Source organism: Amblyraja radiata, chromosome 24, assembly GCF_010909765.2.
Source record: "Amblyraja radiata isolate CabotCenter1 chromosome 24, sAmbRad1.1.pri, whole genome shotgun sequence".
Taxonomy (NCBI): Eukaryota; Metazoa; Chordata; class Chondrichthyes; order Rajiformes; family Rajidae; genus Amblyraja; species Amblyraja radiata.
This window is the reverse complement of record NC_045979.1, coordinates 7,830,035-7,849,362: the sequence shown is the minus strand read 5'-3', so window position 1 is coordinate 7,849,362 and position 19,328 is coordinate 7,830,035. Positions and strand designations below refer to the sequence as shown.

Below are 19,328 nucleotides of genomic sequence, written 5' to 3'. Positions count from 1 at the left end.
AGTTGTCCAAAGCGCACTTGGAATTACCTTACAAACAATATATATTTACTTATTCCCACTTCAATGGCGTGGCTTTGGTTGCTTGCATCCTTAGGCTGTGGTAAGTTTCAGATCCAGGCATCATTTACATCACGTTGAGAAAATCATTTAGAAAATCATTAGAAGTACTTCTAATAAAAATAAAATTAAAAAAAAAAAGAAAATCATTCATAAATGTTAAAGGATAACTTCAAAGTAAAGAGGCCACAATTATTTTATTTGATCCTTGATCAAACCCAGTTACAAAGGTGGGAGAAATTTTCAACTCGTTACCCACCATACATCAGAGGTTCATAAGCTGTTTATTTTGGCATCTTTCAATTTCAAAAGAATACAATGAATGTTTCTTACATTGGCAATGCTCCTAAAAGGCACTTGTAATGCCAAATGTTAATAGGTGGTCTCATGCTTTCCTAGCTCATGAAAACAAGCTCACACTGTATATATTGTAATGAATGCATTTCTCAGCTGCTCATAAACCAGTGTTCATCACGCAATATTTTTTCATGCACATTCAAAGCAAATTCAATTGCATAATGGTACTTATGGAAACTCATAACATGGGACTGCTCCATCCTTCTGCTTGTGGGCTGCAATTACTGAATTTGTGACGTTTGAATTTGATGCTTCCAAATGTAGAGGAAATTTTGATAAGACACTGTGGCACAGCGGTAGAGTTGCTACCTCATAGGGCCAAAGAACCGGATTCCATCCCGACTACGGGTGCTGTCTGTACGGAGTTTGTACGTTCTCCCCGTGACCTGCGTGGGTTTTCTCTGAGATTTTCGATATCCTCCCACACTCCAAAGACGTACAGGTTTGTAGGTTAATTGGCTTGGTATCAATGTAAATTGTCCCTCGTGTGTGTAGGATGGTGTTAATGTGTGGGGGTCGGCGCGTACCCGGTGGGCCGAAGGACCTGTTTCCGCGCTGTATCTCTAAACATTCAATGATTAAGTTATTTAAAACAATAGTTAGAATGTGATAACATGGATATTAAGCAAGTTTCGTCTAATGTTCTGACCAATACTTAGACCTCAATTGATACCACTAAAACATTATTTAGTCATTATCACTTCCTGTGGACTTTTTAGCAGCTGCGTTTCCATAACTACCTTCAGGAGAACATCACTGGAAGTACTTCGGGGGGCCCTAAGCGCTCAAGGGTGTAATAGAAATGCAAGCTTTTCTTTTTCTTTATTGACCATTCGAATTAAGTAGCTGGCTGAGTCCATGCATGAAACTGAGTTACATATTTAGAGTCTCTGCTTCACAGATGGTTGCTAACCTTTAGAAGAAGTTGCTGGCTCCTGCAGTGCATGCAAATGTCATGGTGAGTGCCTGGAAGTGATATAATCAGGGAATATTGCTCAGTATTAAAGGTAGAACCACTTTGGGGATGTGTTTTATGGAGTTGTAATTGTTGGTGAAAGTAGGAGAGGAACTTTTCATAAGTCTTTATCCTTGAACAGCTTTAAGGGCCTGTCCCATAAGCAATTTTTTCGGCGACTTGCCGGCACCCGTCAAAGTTGCAGCAGGTCGCCGAAAATTTTCAACATGTTGAAAATCTAGCAGCGACCAGAAAAAGGTACGACTCTTTGGGTGACTACTCACGACCATACAGGTGTCACCCTGCGACATGTCCCAAAATGGTGGAGTAAATCAGCGGGTCAGGCAGCAACTCAAGAGGAAAGGAATAGGTGACATTTCAGGTCGAGACCCTTCTTCAGACTGATGAAGGGTCTCGACCCAAAATGTCACCTATTCCTTTCCTCCAGTGATGCTGCCTGACCCGTTGAGTTTCTCCACCATTTTGTGTCTATCTCCTGTGTAAACCAGCATCTGCAGTTCCTTCCTATAGTCTTTCACTGTATCCTAGTTCCTTCCTATAGTCTTTCACTGTATCCTAGTTCCTTCCTACAGTCTTTCCCTGTATCAGTAAAGCTAGGTTAATTATAGGAACTGGTTTGGGAGCAGCTACCTTTCATAGAACCTGCCCTTTCAAAATCTTTAAATATGATTGTCAAGACTTCAGACAGCCCATTCAACCAGAGAGGTGCAAATGTGTCAAAATCAGGACAACGTTAGCCATGTGAAGTCCAAAGCTGCAGATGCTGCAAATCTGAAATAAAAATAAAAAATGCTGGAAATACTCTGCAAGTCAGGCAGCGTAGATGAAGAACCAAAGTTATCATTGTGGGTTTGATGAAGAGTCACTGACCTGAAACAATAACTCTCTTTCTGCCTCCACAAACATCAGCATGATCCAGGGACCACTGCAGTGAAACCTTTGTGTATCCTCTGCAGGATACCTTATCACCCAGGTATCATTCCTGCTAGCCCAACTTCCTGGAGTGCACTCTGTTAATTAGAGTGACAAGTGAACAATTGGCAAACTGGTTTAGTTTGGAGAACAGATCAGATCTGGTTTCTAGTGAAATGCAATTGTCATCAATTGGGATGCACTGCTGACCAGCCAGTGGTTCATTGTTGTCCAGCCACAGAGGTTGTATAAGCACTGATAGTTCAACGGTGCTTTATTGTCACATCTGTAAAACACATGGGGTTTTTTAGTGTTTATTTTCGAGGTACCAATTTTGACACAATTTCTAAAGTCTGATCCACACGCTCTTATCAGCATCCAATCCAGACTAGCGCCAGGCTGCTGCAGGGCTTTCAGCTGCCGCCTTTGTCTGGATTGTTCAGTGAACAGACGTCCCTCTCCTCCTCCGGCCTCATTTGTGCCCCTCCTGCAGCCGATGTTTAGTTTAGTTTAGAGATACAGCATGGAAACAGGCCCATCGGCTCACCGAGTCCGCACTGACCAGCGATCCCCACACACTAACACTACCCTACACACACTAGGGACAAATTTACATTTGACACAAGCCAATTAACCTACAAACCTGTACGTCTTTGGAGTGTGGGAGGAAACCAAAGATCTCGGAGAAAACTCACACAGTTCACAAGGATAATGTACAAACTCTGTACCGACAAGCATCTGTCGTCGAGATCGAACGCAGGTCTCTGGCACTTAAGGCAGTAGCTGTACCGCTACGCCACTATGCCGCCCGCGACTATGTTGGGAACACCCTGGAGGCTACGTGTGTGCAAACGATCCCTCGCTCTCCCCGGACTCACAGTTGAGTCTTGGGCAACTTGTTGAATGGACTGTCTGGACACACTTCATGTTCATCCGCTTAGCTTTATGCCAATGATAGCTGACACATCTGGTGGACCCGAATCTGTGAATGGGGTTGCCAACCTTTGTTAAAAAGATGTCATGAAAGTATTTTTATCTATTTTTCTTTCTTTCAATGTATATTTATCTTTTTAAACAATGAAAGCAGTTTCATTTTTAATTTCTTTCATTACTTTTATATTGTTTATTTCTGAATCATTTCCACCATGTCTGTGATTGTTAGCAACATTTGCAAACAGCAAAATGTCTCTCAGGCAGTGTGAAGGCGGTTTGCAATACATTGACTATTTTACAGTGATGGCCCTGGTTTTGACCTTCCTAATGTGGAAAGAGTTTGTCTTCTCCCATCAGAGCAGCTAGTGGGTAGGTAGGTAGGTCATTACTTCTCATCAACTGCAGCCTTGCTTGCAATCTCTTCACTTCATGATGGGGCTGTGGCAGTGAATCTGCCAGTGCGTTGGGATCTTTATGGCCACATGAGTTTAGTGTAGCTGTGTGGCTGGTGCGGACGGTGGCTGTGAGGTGTGTGCCCGGTTAGTGTGCACTGGCACTATGTATCTCATTGCAGGAAAAAGGTACTTTTGCGGACAGACTCCCTATTAACACTCCTTGAATCTACAAATTACAAATTAACACTCCTTGAATCTAACCTTGTGAAGTTCCATCTGTCTGTGGCTAGATTGTGTAAATTCATTTTGATTCATTTTACACCCAATTATACCTCAAATTTGGTGCCTAAGCTGTAAATTTAGAGGTTGTAGTTTTGTTTCCAAAGTCTAAATCATTTCAATAAGTGAAAACGACAGTCCTCTCACTACAGTTCTTTGTGAGATTCTAAGGTGCCAAAAATTGATGAAAACAAAAGATAAAGAGGGAGGTAGAGAGTTGAGGGAAGGAACTGCACGCAATGGGACCAGGCCGTTATGGGCAGAGAGGAAAAAGGAGAGGGGAAGAGGTGTCCAAGAAGTATCAGGCACTGTGGATATTTATTGAGGAGAGGAGTTATTTCAAAGTCAAAGTCAAAGTAGCCTCTATTGTCATTTAGACCTTGCAGTCTGAACGAAATGTTGTTGCCTTGCAGTCCTACATATAGTAAAAATGACAAAAACACACCATAAACACAAATTAACATCCACCACAGTGAGTTCACCAGGCACCTCCTCACTGTGATGGAAGGCAAAAGTCTTAAGTCTTTGTCTTATCCCTTCTTATTCTCCCTCTGCACCGAGGCAATCCAGGCTTCAGATGTTGTGACCCCGCCGGGCGATGGTAAGTAATGTCAGTCCCGCGGCTGAATCCGAGCTCCGCTAACGGGCCGGTTCAACTCCGCGGCCCGGGGTGGTCGAAGCTGCCGAAGCTGCGGCCCTCCAGTCCAGCGGACACAGCTGTTGTTGCGGAGGCTCCGGAGAACAGGTCACCAACCTGTGACCTGCGAGCTCCCGACGATGTCGTCCACTGGGCCCGCGGTCGGATCGGGTGGCCGCTCCTGCCGGAACACTGCCCCAGCTCCGAGGCCGGGTCGCTGCTACCGCTGCCGCTGCCCCAGCTCCGAGGCCGGGTCGCTGCTACCGCTGCCGCTGCCCCAGCTCCGAGGTCTGGTCGCCGCTGCCCCAGCTCCGAGGCCAGGTCGCCGCTGCCGCTGCCCCAGCTCCGAGGCCGGGTCGCCGCTGCCGCTGCCGCTACCCCAGCTCCGAGGCCGGGTCGCCGCTGCCGCTACCCCAGCTCCGAGGCCGCCAGCTCCGCAATTAGGCCTCGGCGCAGGCGGAGACGGAGACGGGGGATACGACAAGAGAAGTCGCATCCCCCCAAAGGAAGAGACCAAAAACATGTTTCTCCCCCCACCCACACACATACACAACCTAATAAACCAAAAATTAACTAAAACAGGACAAAAGAACAACAAAAAAAAGAAAAAAACAGACGGACTGCAGGCGAGCCGCAGCTGCTAAGGCAGCGCCGCCATCTTGAAAAGTTCAAGGTTGGAGAAATGCTAGTTTTCTTTATAAACTTAATTTTTTACAAAAACATCCATATCATGTACTTTAATCCAGATGTTGTTGTGTTACTGGGAAGCCCAGCTGTGGATCTGCATGTTTTCGACCCAAAGGAAGCAGCAGAGCTTATAATTGGAAGGATGTTTGTGAATTGTGAACTGCTTGAGTTCTGCTGGTCTGCTTAAAAACAGTGACAAAAAGGAAGTGAAAATATCTGCACGACGTGTTACAGAGTACAGGGAAAGTTCCTTGAAGCATTCATATGGGATTGCATTGTCATTTTGTCTTGGTTATTGCAGCATTCCATTGATCAATTCACCACCAAGTAAATAATAGTCGTATTAGAATAAAGCTGCAAACATTGGCTTTAAGCACTGTGAATTTAGAAATGGTTCATAAATGTGCAAACATATGCTTACAGCTTAGTTACAACGTTTTAGTGAGGGGGATAGAACATGTGCAGCTAATACTTTATTACCTTCCGTCACAGTGAGGAATGTGGATTCCGCTGTGGTGGATGTTTATGTTAAATTGTATTTTATGTGGCTGGGTATTGTTGCTCTTTACTTAATATGGCTGTATGGTAACTCAAATATCACTGACCTTAATTGGTACATGTGACAATAAATTCGACATGAACTTGAACTTGACATATGTAGAGTAAACAGATCATGACTGACTGACAGTTCTTCAGCCAATACCTGCTGCTAACTTTGCATGGGCGAACTCCTTCCTCCCACCAATATTGGTTACAAGATTAACATGAGTTGCAAATTCAATTCTATTAATTGTTGTTAACCTATAAGTGTTTAATGCTTTCTAAAATTCCATATATACGACATTGGAGAAGAATTAGGCCATTCGGCCCATCGCGTCTACTCTGTCACTTGATCATGGCTGATCTATTTTCCCCTCTCAACACCATTCTTTAAAGTTGGTAGAATTAACAAGGTGTGGAAAATTGAAAGACTTTATCCTGACAATAAAGATTTTAAATAAAGCACTGCCTCCCAGCCAAGGTTGCATCAGTTGGCTTCCACCTAGAATACCACACGACTGAGAAAGTGAGCAAAGAGCACCAAGATCACTTATGTCCTTTGAGGGAGGATATCTGCCGTCCCAACCTGTTACAACCTGTATATAATTCCAGACCAATCATTGTGGTTGACTTTTAAGTTCTTCACCATTGGCCAGCAGGCCATTCAGTTGCAGAGGACGGGAATAATTGCTGCCTCTGTCATTGATGCCTTGGTTTTGCCAAATTTATGGAAACACATCCAGGTTAAACCAAAGGGCTGCTGCCAGGTGACAGGAAACGAATTGGGTCTGTGATAGTGATTGATCGTGAGTGTGGCTCAATGCAGTGTTACCACTCCTGTAGGTCAGTGCTCCAACAATCGTAGGAATGTGCTAATGAAGAATTACTGGATCATTGTGATACCTGGCTTCCAACGCCATAATGGAAGCTGGACACAAAGTGCTGGAGTAATTCAGTGGGACAGGCAGTATCTCTGGAGAGCAGGAATGGGTGTTGTTTCATGTCGAGACCCTTCTTCAATGTCTGAAGAAGAGTCTCGACCCAAAACATTTCCCATTTCTTCACTCCAGAGATGCTGCCTGTCCCGCTGAGATACTCCAGCATTTTGTGTCCATCTTCGGTGTAAACCAGCATCTGCAGTTCCTTCCTACCCATCGTGTAAGCTGTTGGAGATTTGACAGGAGCACTCGGGTTGTGTTGGATGCTTACCGCTCTGTAGTGGAGGAGTACTCATGTTCATTAATCATTCCATGACCGTTGGGTTTGCAAGTATGGTGAAGGCATTCAACAACACTTCCAAGATCATTGTCCTTCCAATAAAGATACTCCATCATTGTTGTTGGGATGAGAGTTTCAGGATTTCGACCCAGTGACAAGGAAGAACAACAATATATTTGGATAATACATCTTGTTTTTTTGTAGTCTTCTTTCTTTTAGAAATTTTATGTGTAATGTATAATTTATTATAACGTAAATGTTTGTGTGTTTGCCTGAGTCTATGTGCCTGTGGTGCCGCTGTGAGAAATATTTTAATTGAAAGTAAATTCGATTTAACGACATAACTTGACACAGAACCTGCATGTGTTGCTGGGCCCGATGTCCTTGTCTTCCTCGGTGGTACAGATTGGTACAGCTTTACCGTCAATTAACCTTTGTTTATATGGACAAATCAGAGCAGCTAAAGCTGTTCTGCAATGAGGGGAAAAAATGACTGTTCAATGTTATGAAAGAAGATAAGGAATAACTGATGTTATTTACAGAAAATAAATAATGTTGAAAATAATTGTGAAAAAAGGGAAATGAAGATAAGTATGCATTGAGCTCTTCTGATTGAGGATGCAGTGCCTGAAGATATGTGAGGGATGGCCTCATTAACCCTCAGATAATGTATACTTGGACAGTACATATTTATTGGAAAAGAGGAATAAATGGGTAAGAGGGGGGTATTGGGAAAAAATAGGTTGGCTTCTTCAGAGAGCTGGGCCAAATCAATTCCTTCTGTTCTATATTATCCCTTAACACTATGAACTTACATCTAGAGCGGCACAGTGGCGCAGTGGTAGAGTTGCTGCCTTACAGCATTTTCAACGCCAAAGAAGTGGGTTGATCCCGACTATGGGTGCTATCTGTACGGAGTTTGTATGTTCTCTCCGTGACTGCGCGGGTTTACTCCGAGATCTTCGATTTCCTCCCACACTCCAAAGACGTACAGGTTTGTAGGTTAATTCGCTTGGTATAAATGTAAATTTAACCTTAATGTGTGAAGGATCGTGTTAATGTGCAGAGATCGCTGGTTGGTGTGGACCGGGTGGGGCCGAAGAGCCTGTTTCCATGCTGTATCTCTAAACTAAACTAAACTAAATCTAACAGAAAAACTTCCATTCTCAGTCTATAAATGGTATGGAATGCAGAGCATTTTAATTTCTTAAATCAGCCACTCACAATTACTGATTATTATTAGTGCAGACAACTATAACTACAAAATCTACATAATGATTATACAATAAAGTAATATAGTTAATGGGGAGTATAATCAAGATAAATATTGTAAATTAGTTGACATTCCAACAGTGTGATGGCGTAAATGTGACATCAACTGATAATTCACTCAATTAATACTTGGGTTGTGGAGGAAAATGAATTTTACATTTTAGTATCAATGAGAAAGTCCATGCCAGGATATTAAGGATGAGCCCAGTGGCAGAGTAGCAAGGAATTAGCTCAGTAACAGGGTATGAATTGAGTTTTTCAATGCCATCCGTGAATCCAATGTCAAGGTATTAAAGACACGTTCACTGTCCGGCTCTTATGAAGCTAGACGAGTGATAGGAATTTTATGCTTGTGTCCAGCGGAACGGTACTCAAGGTGAGGACAGTGGCAGGGTACTGAGAAGTCAGCCCAATGCTGGGGTATTGAGCTCCGTGCCTTGCCAGAGTGACGATATGTCCGTTGATTTTTGAGTATTGATTACCCAACTTGGCCACAGCAGAATAATTTACTATCCATGAATAACATTCCAGGATGTCAATTTATGTTCAGATCCGTGAGATGAAAAGACACAACAGAAACCCACGTGGCCTACCATAACTAACAGGTTTCCCAGCATTAGAGAAATACCAACCCAACATCACATTTATGGGAGGACGTTTAATTAAAGACAATGTCTGTTATTGAGATAGACACACAATTTTGGAGTAACTCAGCGGGTCAGGCACCATCTCTGGGGAAAATGGACAGGTGATGTTTCGGGTTGGGACCATTCTTCAGATTCTTGTCTGCCTGACCTGCTGAGTTACTCCAGCATTTTGTGCCTATCTTTGGTTTAAACCTGCATCTGCTGTTCATTTTCATTATATGTTATTGAGCACTTGCTTTACATGTCCTAGTCCATGATAAAGACTAGGCCTAGTCAGTGATACAGTTGTATCTGGGAGGATGTATAGTCCTTGACAGTATCTGTCACAAAGGTTATTAATAATGACAGTGCCTGTGTTGGACAATCAGTCACTATAAGTATCTGGCTTAAAGTTCTAGTCGCTGACAGAGTTGTAGGAATAGTTAATGACAATATCAGTATTGGGAGGTGTGGGTGGGTGGTGGTGTCTTATCAGACCATTTTGGAAAGGATTTCAGTCCATGACAGTGTTTGGTCCACAACATAAAGTATTTGGACAGACATCTAGTTCATGACATTGGCTGGGATGGAGATGAGGCAGTGTAGACCTATGTTACAGTTCTAGCCCATGATTGCAATCGGGATAAAGTCAGATCATTGGCAGGATCTAGGATAAAGGTACTGTATAGTACCCAACAATGTCTGGAATTGAGGTCCAGTCAAATATAACGTTACAGTGAAGATTCACTGACATGTGGAATGCATGAAGAGCTTCTGAACATCAGCTGAACCAAGAAATCACCTTGTATTTAAACAATCAGAAGTGCTAAATTGAATTAACATGAGGCTTGAGATACAGGGCAGTTTGAGTTCAATGCCACATTCAATGGTTTCATTTGATAAAGTAATTAATTATATTGAGATCTCTTAATATCTTTCTGTATTTCTTACTGATGAGCTTGAAATTATCCAAGCCGTGGGTGCCAGCAATGTCTCTGTGGTAAAACTCTCTTGTCTCTGGGTCTGAGGGCTCTGGATTGAACTAATTCTTCAGAAACCTAAGCAAATAATCCAGTTGGAGATTCAGGCCATGTTGTGGGACGTAGAATATTAGGAACTACCTTTTGCAGATATATTCTTTTACCCTCTCAGCCGGGTAGAATGTTTAACCTGCAATCACGCTATAAAGCAGATTGTATGGTCATTGCTACTCGTGAGATACTGTTGCGTTAAAGTGGCTTTTGCATTTCCTACATCACAACAGTAACTTCTACAAAATTACTTCATTGGTTGGGAATGGTTTTGGAATGTCTTGAAAGCCACTGTATTAACATTGGTCCTTCATTTGGGAGTACTTATTTGGCATCTGAACTCATGAACACATTCACAGGAAACTCCAGTGCTCGCTATATTAAATGCAGTGCCTGGTTTTGTGTGAATGTTTGTTGTACTTCTATTCCTCTGCTGTGCAACATACGCTACTCCATCCACCGTGCTGCTATAGCATGACGACTGCAGTTCGTATCTCTGTGCAATGCTCTTGATGCAACAAATGCAACACATTGCCAGTGATATGAATGCAGTTAATTATAATTTTCTTCTTTAATGATATGGCAGGCTTTAACATTGTAAGGTTAGGGTACTTAAACAGAGGCAGGGAAAATTAGCTACAAAAAACATCTGAAAATATTGTCATATTATCCACCTTACAGGTTCCTACTGCCTTTGAGGAGGGTCTCACAGCCCAGTCCTCCTGTTAATAAATTGTATTGAGGAGCAAAGTATTACAGTTCTGATTTCAGTTTCAGATTCAGCCTGTATATTATTTGGTTCCCGTCATCCCAGCTGTAAAGCTGCTTCTCCTTTGGGTTGTACTTGATGCTGGCGACTGCTCCGAATCGCTTGGGGAAGTACAGCAGTGGGGCCTGATCAGTGTTCACCATATCAGTGACATCGTAGACACACTGGACGCGTGAGCGGCTGCGTAACTTGCTGTTGTACACCACGTAAAGCATCCCGCAGATGACAAAGGCATTTTCGGCGTTCTCAATGGGACACGGAGTATCCCACATCTGCTCAATGTCCAGCGTTCTGTGATCCAGCCTAGCCAGGCAGATGTTCTTCTCGTTCTCTCTGGTGGCGTATATGGCCCACAAACCATTCTCGTCCGCCGCCAGGTCGATGTAATTGTATGGCGAGAGGCCGTACACTGGGATCTGCCGCTCGGCGGGAAACATGCCACTGTCTGACACCGTCTGGTTCTTCAGATCAAATTTGATCACCTGAAACTGAGGCTCACTTCTGATGTAATATAAAAAGCCTCTGTACACTATGTGGCCCGTGCCTGCCCACGAATGGGGCAGTTTGATTTTCTTTCCTTTAATCAAGCCAGTGAAATCGGTGAAGTCCTTCAGTCTTGTGAATTCATAGACTGTGTCGTTACTTACACCGTCAAAGATGTACACCTTCTCAGAGTCTGACATGAGGTCCTTGGTCCAAAGGCCAACAGCACTCTCCAGCCTCTTGACTATTTTCATTGCTTTGATGTTGAAGACCATTTCTTCACATTCTGTAAAGGAACAGAGTGAAAAGATCAAAGGGCTGAAACGAAAATTTGCTGCAAATTGAAGGGAAACAGAAAGCATCTCCTCGGCCCATTGATACCAATGGGGAAAAATAACTGAGCACAATTTAACATAGGCTGCTAATTTGTGCCATTTATATGCTATACCTTATCATTAGAATCATGAACAAACTGCTGAATATGTCGCTTCAAGACCAATCGTGTAGAGACTGAAGAAGCTGGGGTTATTTTTGGAACAAATTAATTTGAGAAAGAATCTGAAGCAGTTGAAATAAATCTATTGATGGAAGGGTTCAAGAACCAGAGGGCATATGGGGGTGGGGGGTGGGCATGTCATAAAGATAATTGGCAAAGTGCCAAAGTTGACATATGGGAGATGTGCTGGTCTGCAGCTGAGATTGAAAGAACAAGGAGAAATCTGTTTTCACTGTGGATAGTTTGGATCGGGAATGCTTTGCCAGGAGCTGCAGAGTAGGCTGATTCGACCGCGTTGTTTAAAACAGATGGATAAATATCTAAAAGGAAATAACTTGCAAGGCTGTGAGGGGAAGGCGGTGGAGTGGGATTAGATGAGTTGTTCTTCCACAGAGCCAGAAGGATCTCATGGGCTCCATCTGCGTTATGGCCATTCTGACATTTCAGATTCGTAGCATCTGCATTATTTACTCTTTGGATTTTCCCCGAAGTATCTGTTTAAGGTTATCACGTTTAGTGCTTGGGCACCTCCAGGATTAGTGACATGGCATTTGGGACTTTAATGGGACTTGCAAACAGCTTGTCTGTGGGCCAACAGGTTTTTGTATCATGTTGGAATTTAAATAAATTCTTTTTTGATGCAAAAAACAAATGACTGGCACCTATTGGAGAAAAAATACTGAGGATACCTATCAATACATTATGAAATGGGGACTGCAAATGTAGTTGTGGGGAGAAGGTTGCTAATGGGAGTAATCAGTAGTGAGAAATGTATGTTTGGATGGGTATGAAAAAGATTATTGAAGATGGGAAATATTCATGGGAAAGAATGTGGCCGTGGTTATACAGGCAGGTGAGAGTGTAATGGATGTGATCAGTGATCGGGTGGGGAATTAGTAGTGGGGAGTGTTCAGCACAGCTAAGTCTTAGTTTCAGGATGCACCATACTCCCTGGTTGTGGCCTCAGGTAGTGATCAGCCCTTTCACTATCAGATAACTGTGATCGCCAATTTCTAAGTTACTATCAATCATCTCTTACCTGCCACCTTATGTTTGCGCTTCTTCTTTTCCTGAGTTCTTTCAGCAGTTTGATCGATAAGCTTCTCCTCCATCTCCAAGCAGGTGGGCACTGGATTTCTGTTCTCCAAATAGTCTAACTCCCGCTCCAGGCGTTCAATCCGGGAAGTTGCTATTTCAAGGTTGCTTCTTTGCTCCTCTTTCTCCTTATCCAGGCTTTCAACAAGAGCAAGGATCTGGTTTTTGAACTCTCTGTATTCTGAGGAGTACCTCTGCGTTTGGTCGTACCAGACCGCAATTCTATCCTGTAGGGGGTACACGTGGAGGGTTATTTGTGATGTATCATCTATGTTGCCGTTCAATTTGAGTCTTTTCCAGTCTCAGTCCACCTGCTTCTAAATCTTTCCAAGGTAATCTCTAGATTCAATTAATCGAATGGTATCTGAGCCATTCTCTCTCTTAGTGCCCTCAGTGAATGTGAGCTCACCCAAGCCTTTGTTACACACATCCCTACATATGAAGTCCCAGTCACTCATCTTTCCAGCGCTCAATGTCATGTTGGCTTCTTGACTCTCACTGAGAAATTTAATTTCTCATTTTTGTTTCCAAAACCATTCAAGTGTTTTAACCTCCTTCAGCCATATAAACCCTCAGTGTTTCATGCTCCAAGTTTGGCCTCTTATGCACCTTGAGTTTTAATGTCCTCCTTGCTCAGTATGATTTCAATTGCCTAGATCCTAGGTTCTACATAGTTCCATACTTCCTCGTGACAAAAAGAGGCCTTGCGCTGTTTTACTCTTCAAAGTCACCACATGTTTCTTGACTCTAAATAAATACTGTTTGTGTCATGTTAGGGTGAGGCAGTATAAAATTCAAGATTTTTACTGTCTTTAGAATCCTTCAAGTCTCCAATATTACTATCAGTGGCAAAGAAGATGGTTGAGGAAATAATTAAATAAGAGATGGGAGATTTCCTTTCAATTATTGAATGCTTATGACAAGTTTGTGGATGGAAAGTCATGGAAAATTTCCAAAAGAAATCGGACATACAAAGAAGTTGCCCAACCTTCAATTAAAGGCAGGAAAGTGGATAAATCTTTTAAATTGACGGAAAAAGCACAAAGGGTAAATTGCCTCCTTCTATAATCTTGTACACTTCCCAAGGATGATGGTAAACTGAAAATACCATTCTTTGCTCAATGAACTGGTCTTTGACAGTCAGTGTTAAAAAAGTTTTATTTCCTCTTTCCTCAACAGATTGTGTTTGGACAAAGTGAAAAGGAAAATATATCACATCATACAAAGATCATCCTATAGTGCACTCAGTCTAGTCCTCTGGCGCCGATGGCCTGTATCCAAGGAATCTCAGGAGACTGCAGATGCTGAAATCTGGATAACAAGCAATCTGTGGGATGGCATGGCATGGGGGGGGGGGAGGAATTGTCAACATTTCAGGTTGAGGTCCTGCATCAAAGAGTGGAGAAGGAAAATAGACAGTTTAAGGAGAAGATGAGGAGGGTTGAGACAGGGACCAGTGGATGATTTGTGATCCAAGGAGGGGTGGAGATTAAACAGGCAGTTGAAGTCCTGCCCCAACTCCACCTGAAATGTTGCCTATCCCTGTTATTACAGAGATGCTGCCTGACCCACTGAGTTACTCCAGCGCTTTGTGTCCAGTTGAGGTCAGTTAGGGTCAGTTGGGAGGAGGAGAGAGTGAAGGTGGATTCAGTTGCTGAAGGTGTAGTACAGGTGTAATCAGATGGATGAGGGTAAAATATGGGTAGTACAATCAGAAAGATGAGTAGAAAGCAAATGGGCCTTGGGGATCTGCAACGAGTGTACGGAAAAGTGGACAAAATAAAAGGACTGAGGGTGGGTTGGAAGGAGAGAGGTGCACATGAATCTTTGCCTCATCCAGAAGGGTGTTTAGGACTTTGGATGGTGGTGATGGAGGAGGTGCAAGAACAACTTTAATCGGACTTTACTGGCTTTACCTTGTACTAAACGTTATACCCCTTATCACATATTTGTACACCGTGGATGGCTAGATTGTAATCGTGCATTGTATTTCCACTAACTGGTTAGCATGCAACAAAAACCTTTCACTGTACCTCGGTACATGTGACAATAAACTAAATTGAACTGTTGCACCTCCAATAGTTGCAGAGGAAAGCGGTTTAGGGAAGAATGCACGAGAAAGGAGGAGAGGACCAGGAAGTTATGGAGGGACTGGTCCCAATGGAAGGTGCAAAAGGATGGGAGAAGAAGATGTGGCTAATGGTGGAAACTCAATGGTGGCAATGACGAAGGACGATGTGCTGGATGCGGAGGTTGTGAGGTGAACGGTGAGGTCCAAGGGGGCTCTATCTCTTCTGCATGCAAGGAGATGTGGAGAGATCAGAGATTGGGGAAATGAAAGCAATTCAAGAGAGGGATCCATCAAACACAGTAGTAGGAAAGCTATGTCTCCTGAAAAAGGACATTTCAGATGTCCTGAAATGGAAGACTTCATCTTGATAATAGATGTGACGGACAAAAACTGGGAGAAAGGGATAGAATCCTTACAAGAGAGAGGGTGGAAGAGGTGTTGTTAAGATACCTGCGAGTTTATTGAATATATCAGTGGATAGTTTGTCTCCACGATCTGCAACTTATAAGGATCAAGAGTGTTTAATTATCATATGTACTGAAACGGAACAATGAAATTCTTACTTGCAGCAGACAACAGGTATAAACACAGTACTGAATAGATAACATGATAAACATACAAAAAAATGTTCCATTAAAAAAACACAATGTAGTGCAAAACCAAAAAGAGCCCAAAGTCCCTAGTGCAACCAACACAGTTCGTAGTTCAGAGTTTACTGGAGTTGGTAGTGTTCAATAGCCTGATGGCAACAGGGAAGAAGCTGTTCCTGATCCTGGACATCCTAGTTTCAGACTCCTGTATTTTCTTCTCGATGGCAGGGGTGAAATGAGAGCGTGGCCAAGGTGGTGTGGGGTCCTTGATTTTGCTGGCAACCTTATTGAGGCAGTGCCTTTTAGGGATCCCTTCAATGATGGGGAGGTCAGTATCCATGATGGAGTGGGAAGTGTTTACCACTTTTTGTAATCTCCATTATTCCTGAGTGTTCGAGTTGCCGAACCAAGCTGTGATGCAGCTTGTCAATGTTCTCTCCACCATACACCTGCACAGGTTCAAAAGAGTATTTGTCGATAAACCAAATCTCCTTAATCTCCTAAGGAAGTAGAAGCATTGATGGGCTTTCTTTATGATTGCATCAATGTGCTGGGTCCAGGACAAATCTTCAGAGATATGCATGTCCTGGAACGTGATGTTGTCGACTCTCTACCGCTGATGCATCAATGCAGATGGGTTTGTGAATCCTTGGCTTCCTCTTCTAAAGTCAACAACCAGAGCGGCATGGTGGTGTGACAGAAGAACTACTGCTTTACAGCACCAGAGACCCGATTTCGATCCTGACAATGGATGCTGTCTGTACAGAGTTTGTACGTTCTTCCCATGACCAGCGTGCGGTTTCTTTGAGATCTCCTACACTCCAAAGACGTACAGGTTTGTAGGTTAATTGGCTTGGTGTAAATGTAAAATTGACCCGAGTGTGTGTAGGATAGTGTTAATGTGCGGGGATCGCTGGTCGGTTCAGACTCGGTGGGCTGAAGGGCCCGTTTCCGCGCTGTATCTCTAAACTTTAAAAAAAAATCAGCTCCTTGTTTTTACTAACGTTGAGAGCAAGGTTGTTTAGTTTAGTTTATTGTCACATGTACCGGGGCAAAGTGAAAAACTTTTGTTGCGTGCGATCCAATCAGCGAAAAGACAATATATGATCACAATCGAGCCATTTACAGTTTATAGAAACATGATAAGGGAATAACGTTTAGTGCAAAGTAAAGCCATAAGAGTCCAATCAAAGTTAGTTCAAGGGTCACCAATGAGGTAGATAGTAGTTCAGGACTGTTCTTTGGTTGAAGTAGGATGATTCAGTTGCTTGATAACAGCCGGGAAGAAACTGTTCCAGAATCTGGAGGTATGCGTTTTCACACTTCTATACCTTTCCCCGATAGGAGAGGGGAAAAGAGGGAGTGGCCAGGGTGCGACTCGTCCTTGATTGTGCTGCTGGCTTTGCCGAGGTATAAATGGAGTCAATGAAAGGGAGGTTGCTTGTGCGATAGTCTGGGCTGCGTCCACAATTCACTGCAATTTCTTGTGGTTGTTATTCTGACAACATTCAACCAGACAATCGATCTATGTCATCATGGTTTTGTCTATGATTGTGTCTGTCAGTCATGGCTACTCTCGCCGCAATCTTCAATGATTCCAACTCAACATATCGTGTTTCATGGACTGGCGATTGGTTGGTGCATGGAAGGATCATGCAAAGAAGGCTGAGTGAATGTTACGTAATATTTTTGGTTGACCAGTACTGCGGCCTCACCTGTTTTGTCAAATATATCAAGATCAGTCTGAAGAAGGGTCTCGACCCGAAACGTCACCCATTCCTTCTCTCCAGAGATACTGCCTGTCCTGCTGAGTTACTCTAGCATTTTGTGTCTATCTTCGATTTAAACAGCATCTGCAGTTCCTTCCTGCACAATGATGTTTGAATAATGGGCCAGAGATTTGATTGGATTGTGTTGTTTGTTTTAACATTACAATTCTCACTTTCACACCAGGCACTTTGTTTATCAAATAATATAATGGAAATCTGTCATGAGTTAAAACTGAGGTTTGAAGATATAAATTCCAGGGAGCCAATGCAAACAATGACTGAATACAAATCTTTAAAACATTTCTGGCACACTGCTTGTTTAACTGTTCATGTCAAAGACAGTTTATCTCAGTTCAACAAATTGAGGAAAGTAAGTCCCAAACTCATCTTGTGTTTATTTTATTCTATAAATTACTTACCCTCTCACTGTCCTTTGATACATAGTGCAACTTTGCATTGGCCCATTACTATATTCATTTATCTGATTATGTTTGCGTCGTGCTATTGAAAGGCCTGGTTTCAAATCATTTCGGAAGTTCATTTTAAATCGCCTGCAAGGATAACCGATTCTCCAGTAACTAGTTTGTTCTGGATATTTTAAAGATCAGAGTTTTTTTAAGTAACTGTATATTAGTCCTCATATTACGATACTAAATTTATTTGCAAAAATATCTCTCCCTTTTCATGCCATTCAGAGCATTTGTGTGAATGCTCAAATCAACATTAACACACCATCAAATAAACCAACCGGTGAAATATTAGAAGTTTCCAGCAGTCCACCAGATGGTTGGCATGGCCTTGTGTTAATGTCGAATTGAACATTCATACAAATGCTCTGCACTACTTGAAATAAGCAGTCAGACTTTCACTCCAGTCACCAAAGAAAATGTAGTCCTTCTACGTAAGCAAATGGAGGTAGTGAAAGGAAATGTGAACGACAAATCCTCAAATCCACAACTCACGGACAACAAACCGATAAATCTTAAAAAAAATTCTGGTTCCTTCTTTGCAAATTAGAAAGAATTCACAGACTTACCTCAAAAGAAGACAGTCTTCTCTCAATGTATTCCATGAACTGGGGTTGACACTGCACTGCCAGAATCATGGCTGATGCCACGGTGAAGCGCTGGATCAAGGTCCCCATCTTTGGAGATGGTCTTAGATAGTGACCTGAAAGGGAGTGTGTGATTCTCTGAGTGTGAGCACTGGGGGGATCATGTGCCTGTGATTCTCGGCTGAGGCTGGCTCCAGCTCATGGCTTTGGAATGCACCAGCTACAAGCAGGGGGGTGGGGGCTCGGGATTATGCAATATCCACAAACAGCCACTTATTAATTCCATATGTTTTCCTCATTGTTTGTTTTAGAGGGTCAGGGAAAAGTAGATCAAAGCACTAGAAGGAGTTATGTTTAATCAAACATCAGGATAAACATCTGGAATAGGCAATATATTTACAACTGGATTATAACCTGGGCATGTTTTAAAACGTTGATTCACTCTACAAGTTTCTATGACAATATGGCATATGGAAGCTTTAAAGTAATAAAAACATCACAAGCCATTCCACAGGTCAGTTATCAACTCAAATGGACACCACTAAGAGATTTGACACAATCTCGATCCGGGGGGAGATTTTAAGGAGTATTTTGAAGGAGGAGAGAGGAGTGGGGAGGTGAAGATCTATGGTGGGGAATGGGAGGGGAGAATTTCCAAGACTTTAGTCAGCTGGAGTCTAGGCCACTATCTTGAAGATATAGACAATGGAGATGAGTGGAAGCCAGAATTGGAGGATTACTGAGATATATATTGTTGGAAATAAGAAAGAAAGATAAAAGTGTACCATGTTGGTATAATGTCAGGAAAGTTCTATAAAGTCCAGAAATTGTGCAGCCCAATCCATGAACCTGTCCAAATGACTTCTAGATGTTGTTTTTCTTACCTGCCTCAACTACTTCCTCATATTTCGCTTGGGCAACTAACAACCCAGTGGTATGAGATTCATTTCTCTAACTTCAACTAACCCTTGCTTTCCCTCTCTCACCATCCTTTTCCTACCCTAGTTCTCCGAATAGTTTCATTGTCTCCTTGTCACCTTCCCCATAGCTAACAATGAATCATTCTACATTTTCTTATCGT

General features: G+C 42.6%; 1 protein-coding gene across 1 annotated transcript; it reads right to left on the bottom strand.

The window, feature by feature from the left end:
* Positions 1–8,168: 8,168 nt before the first annotated feature.
* Positions 8,169–18,442, bottom strand: olfml3 (olfactomedin like 3). The gene is made up of 3 exons (XM_033042331.1): positions 18,230–18,442; positions 12,708–12,990; positions 8,169–11,458 (listed from the first exon to the last, which is right to left on the bottom strand). The coding sequence occupies exons 1-3, from the start codon at positions 18,335–18,337 to the stop codon at positions 10,674–10,676; spliced, it is 1,176 nt and encodes a 391-aa protein (XP_032898222.1). The 5' UTR covers positions 18,338–18,442; the 3' UTR covers positions 8,169–10,673.
* Between the last annotated feature and the right edge of the window lie 886 nt (positions 18,443–19,328).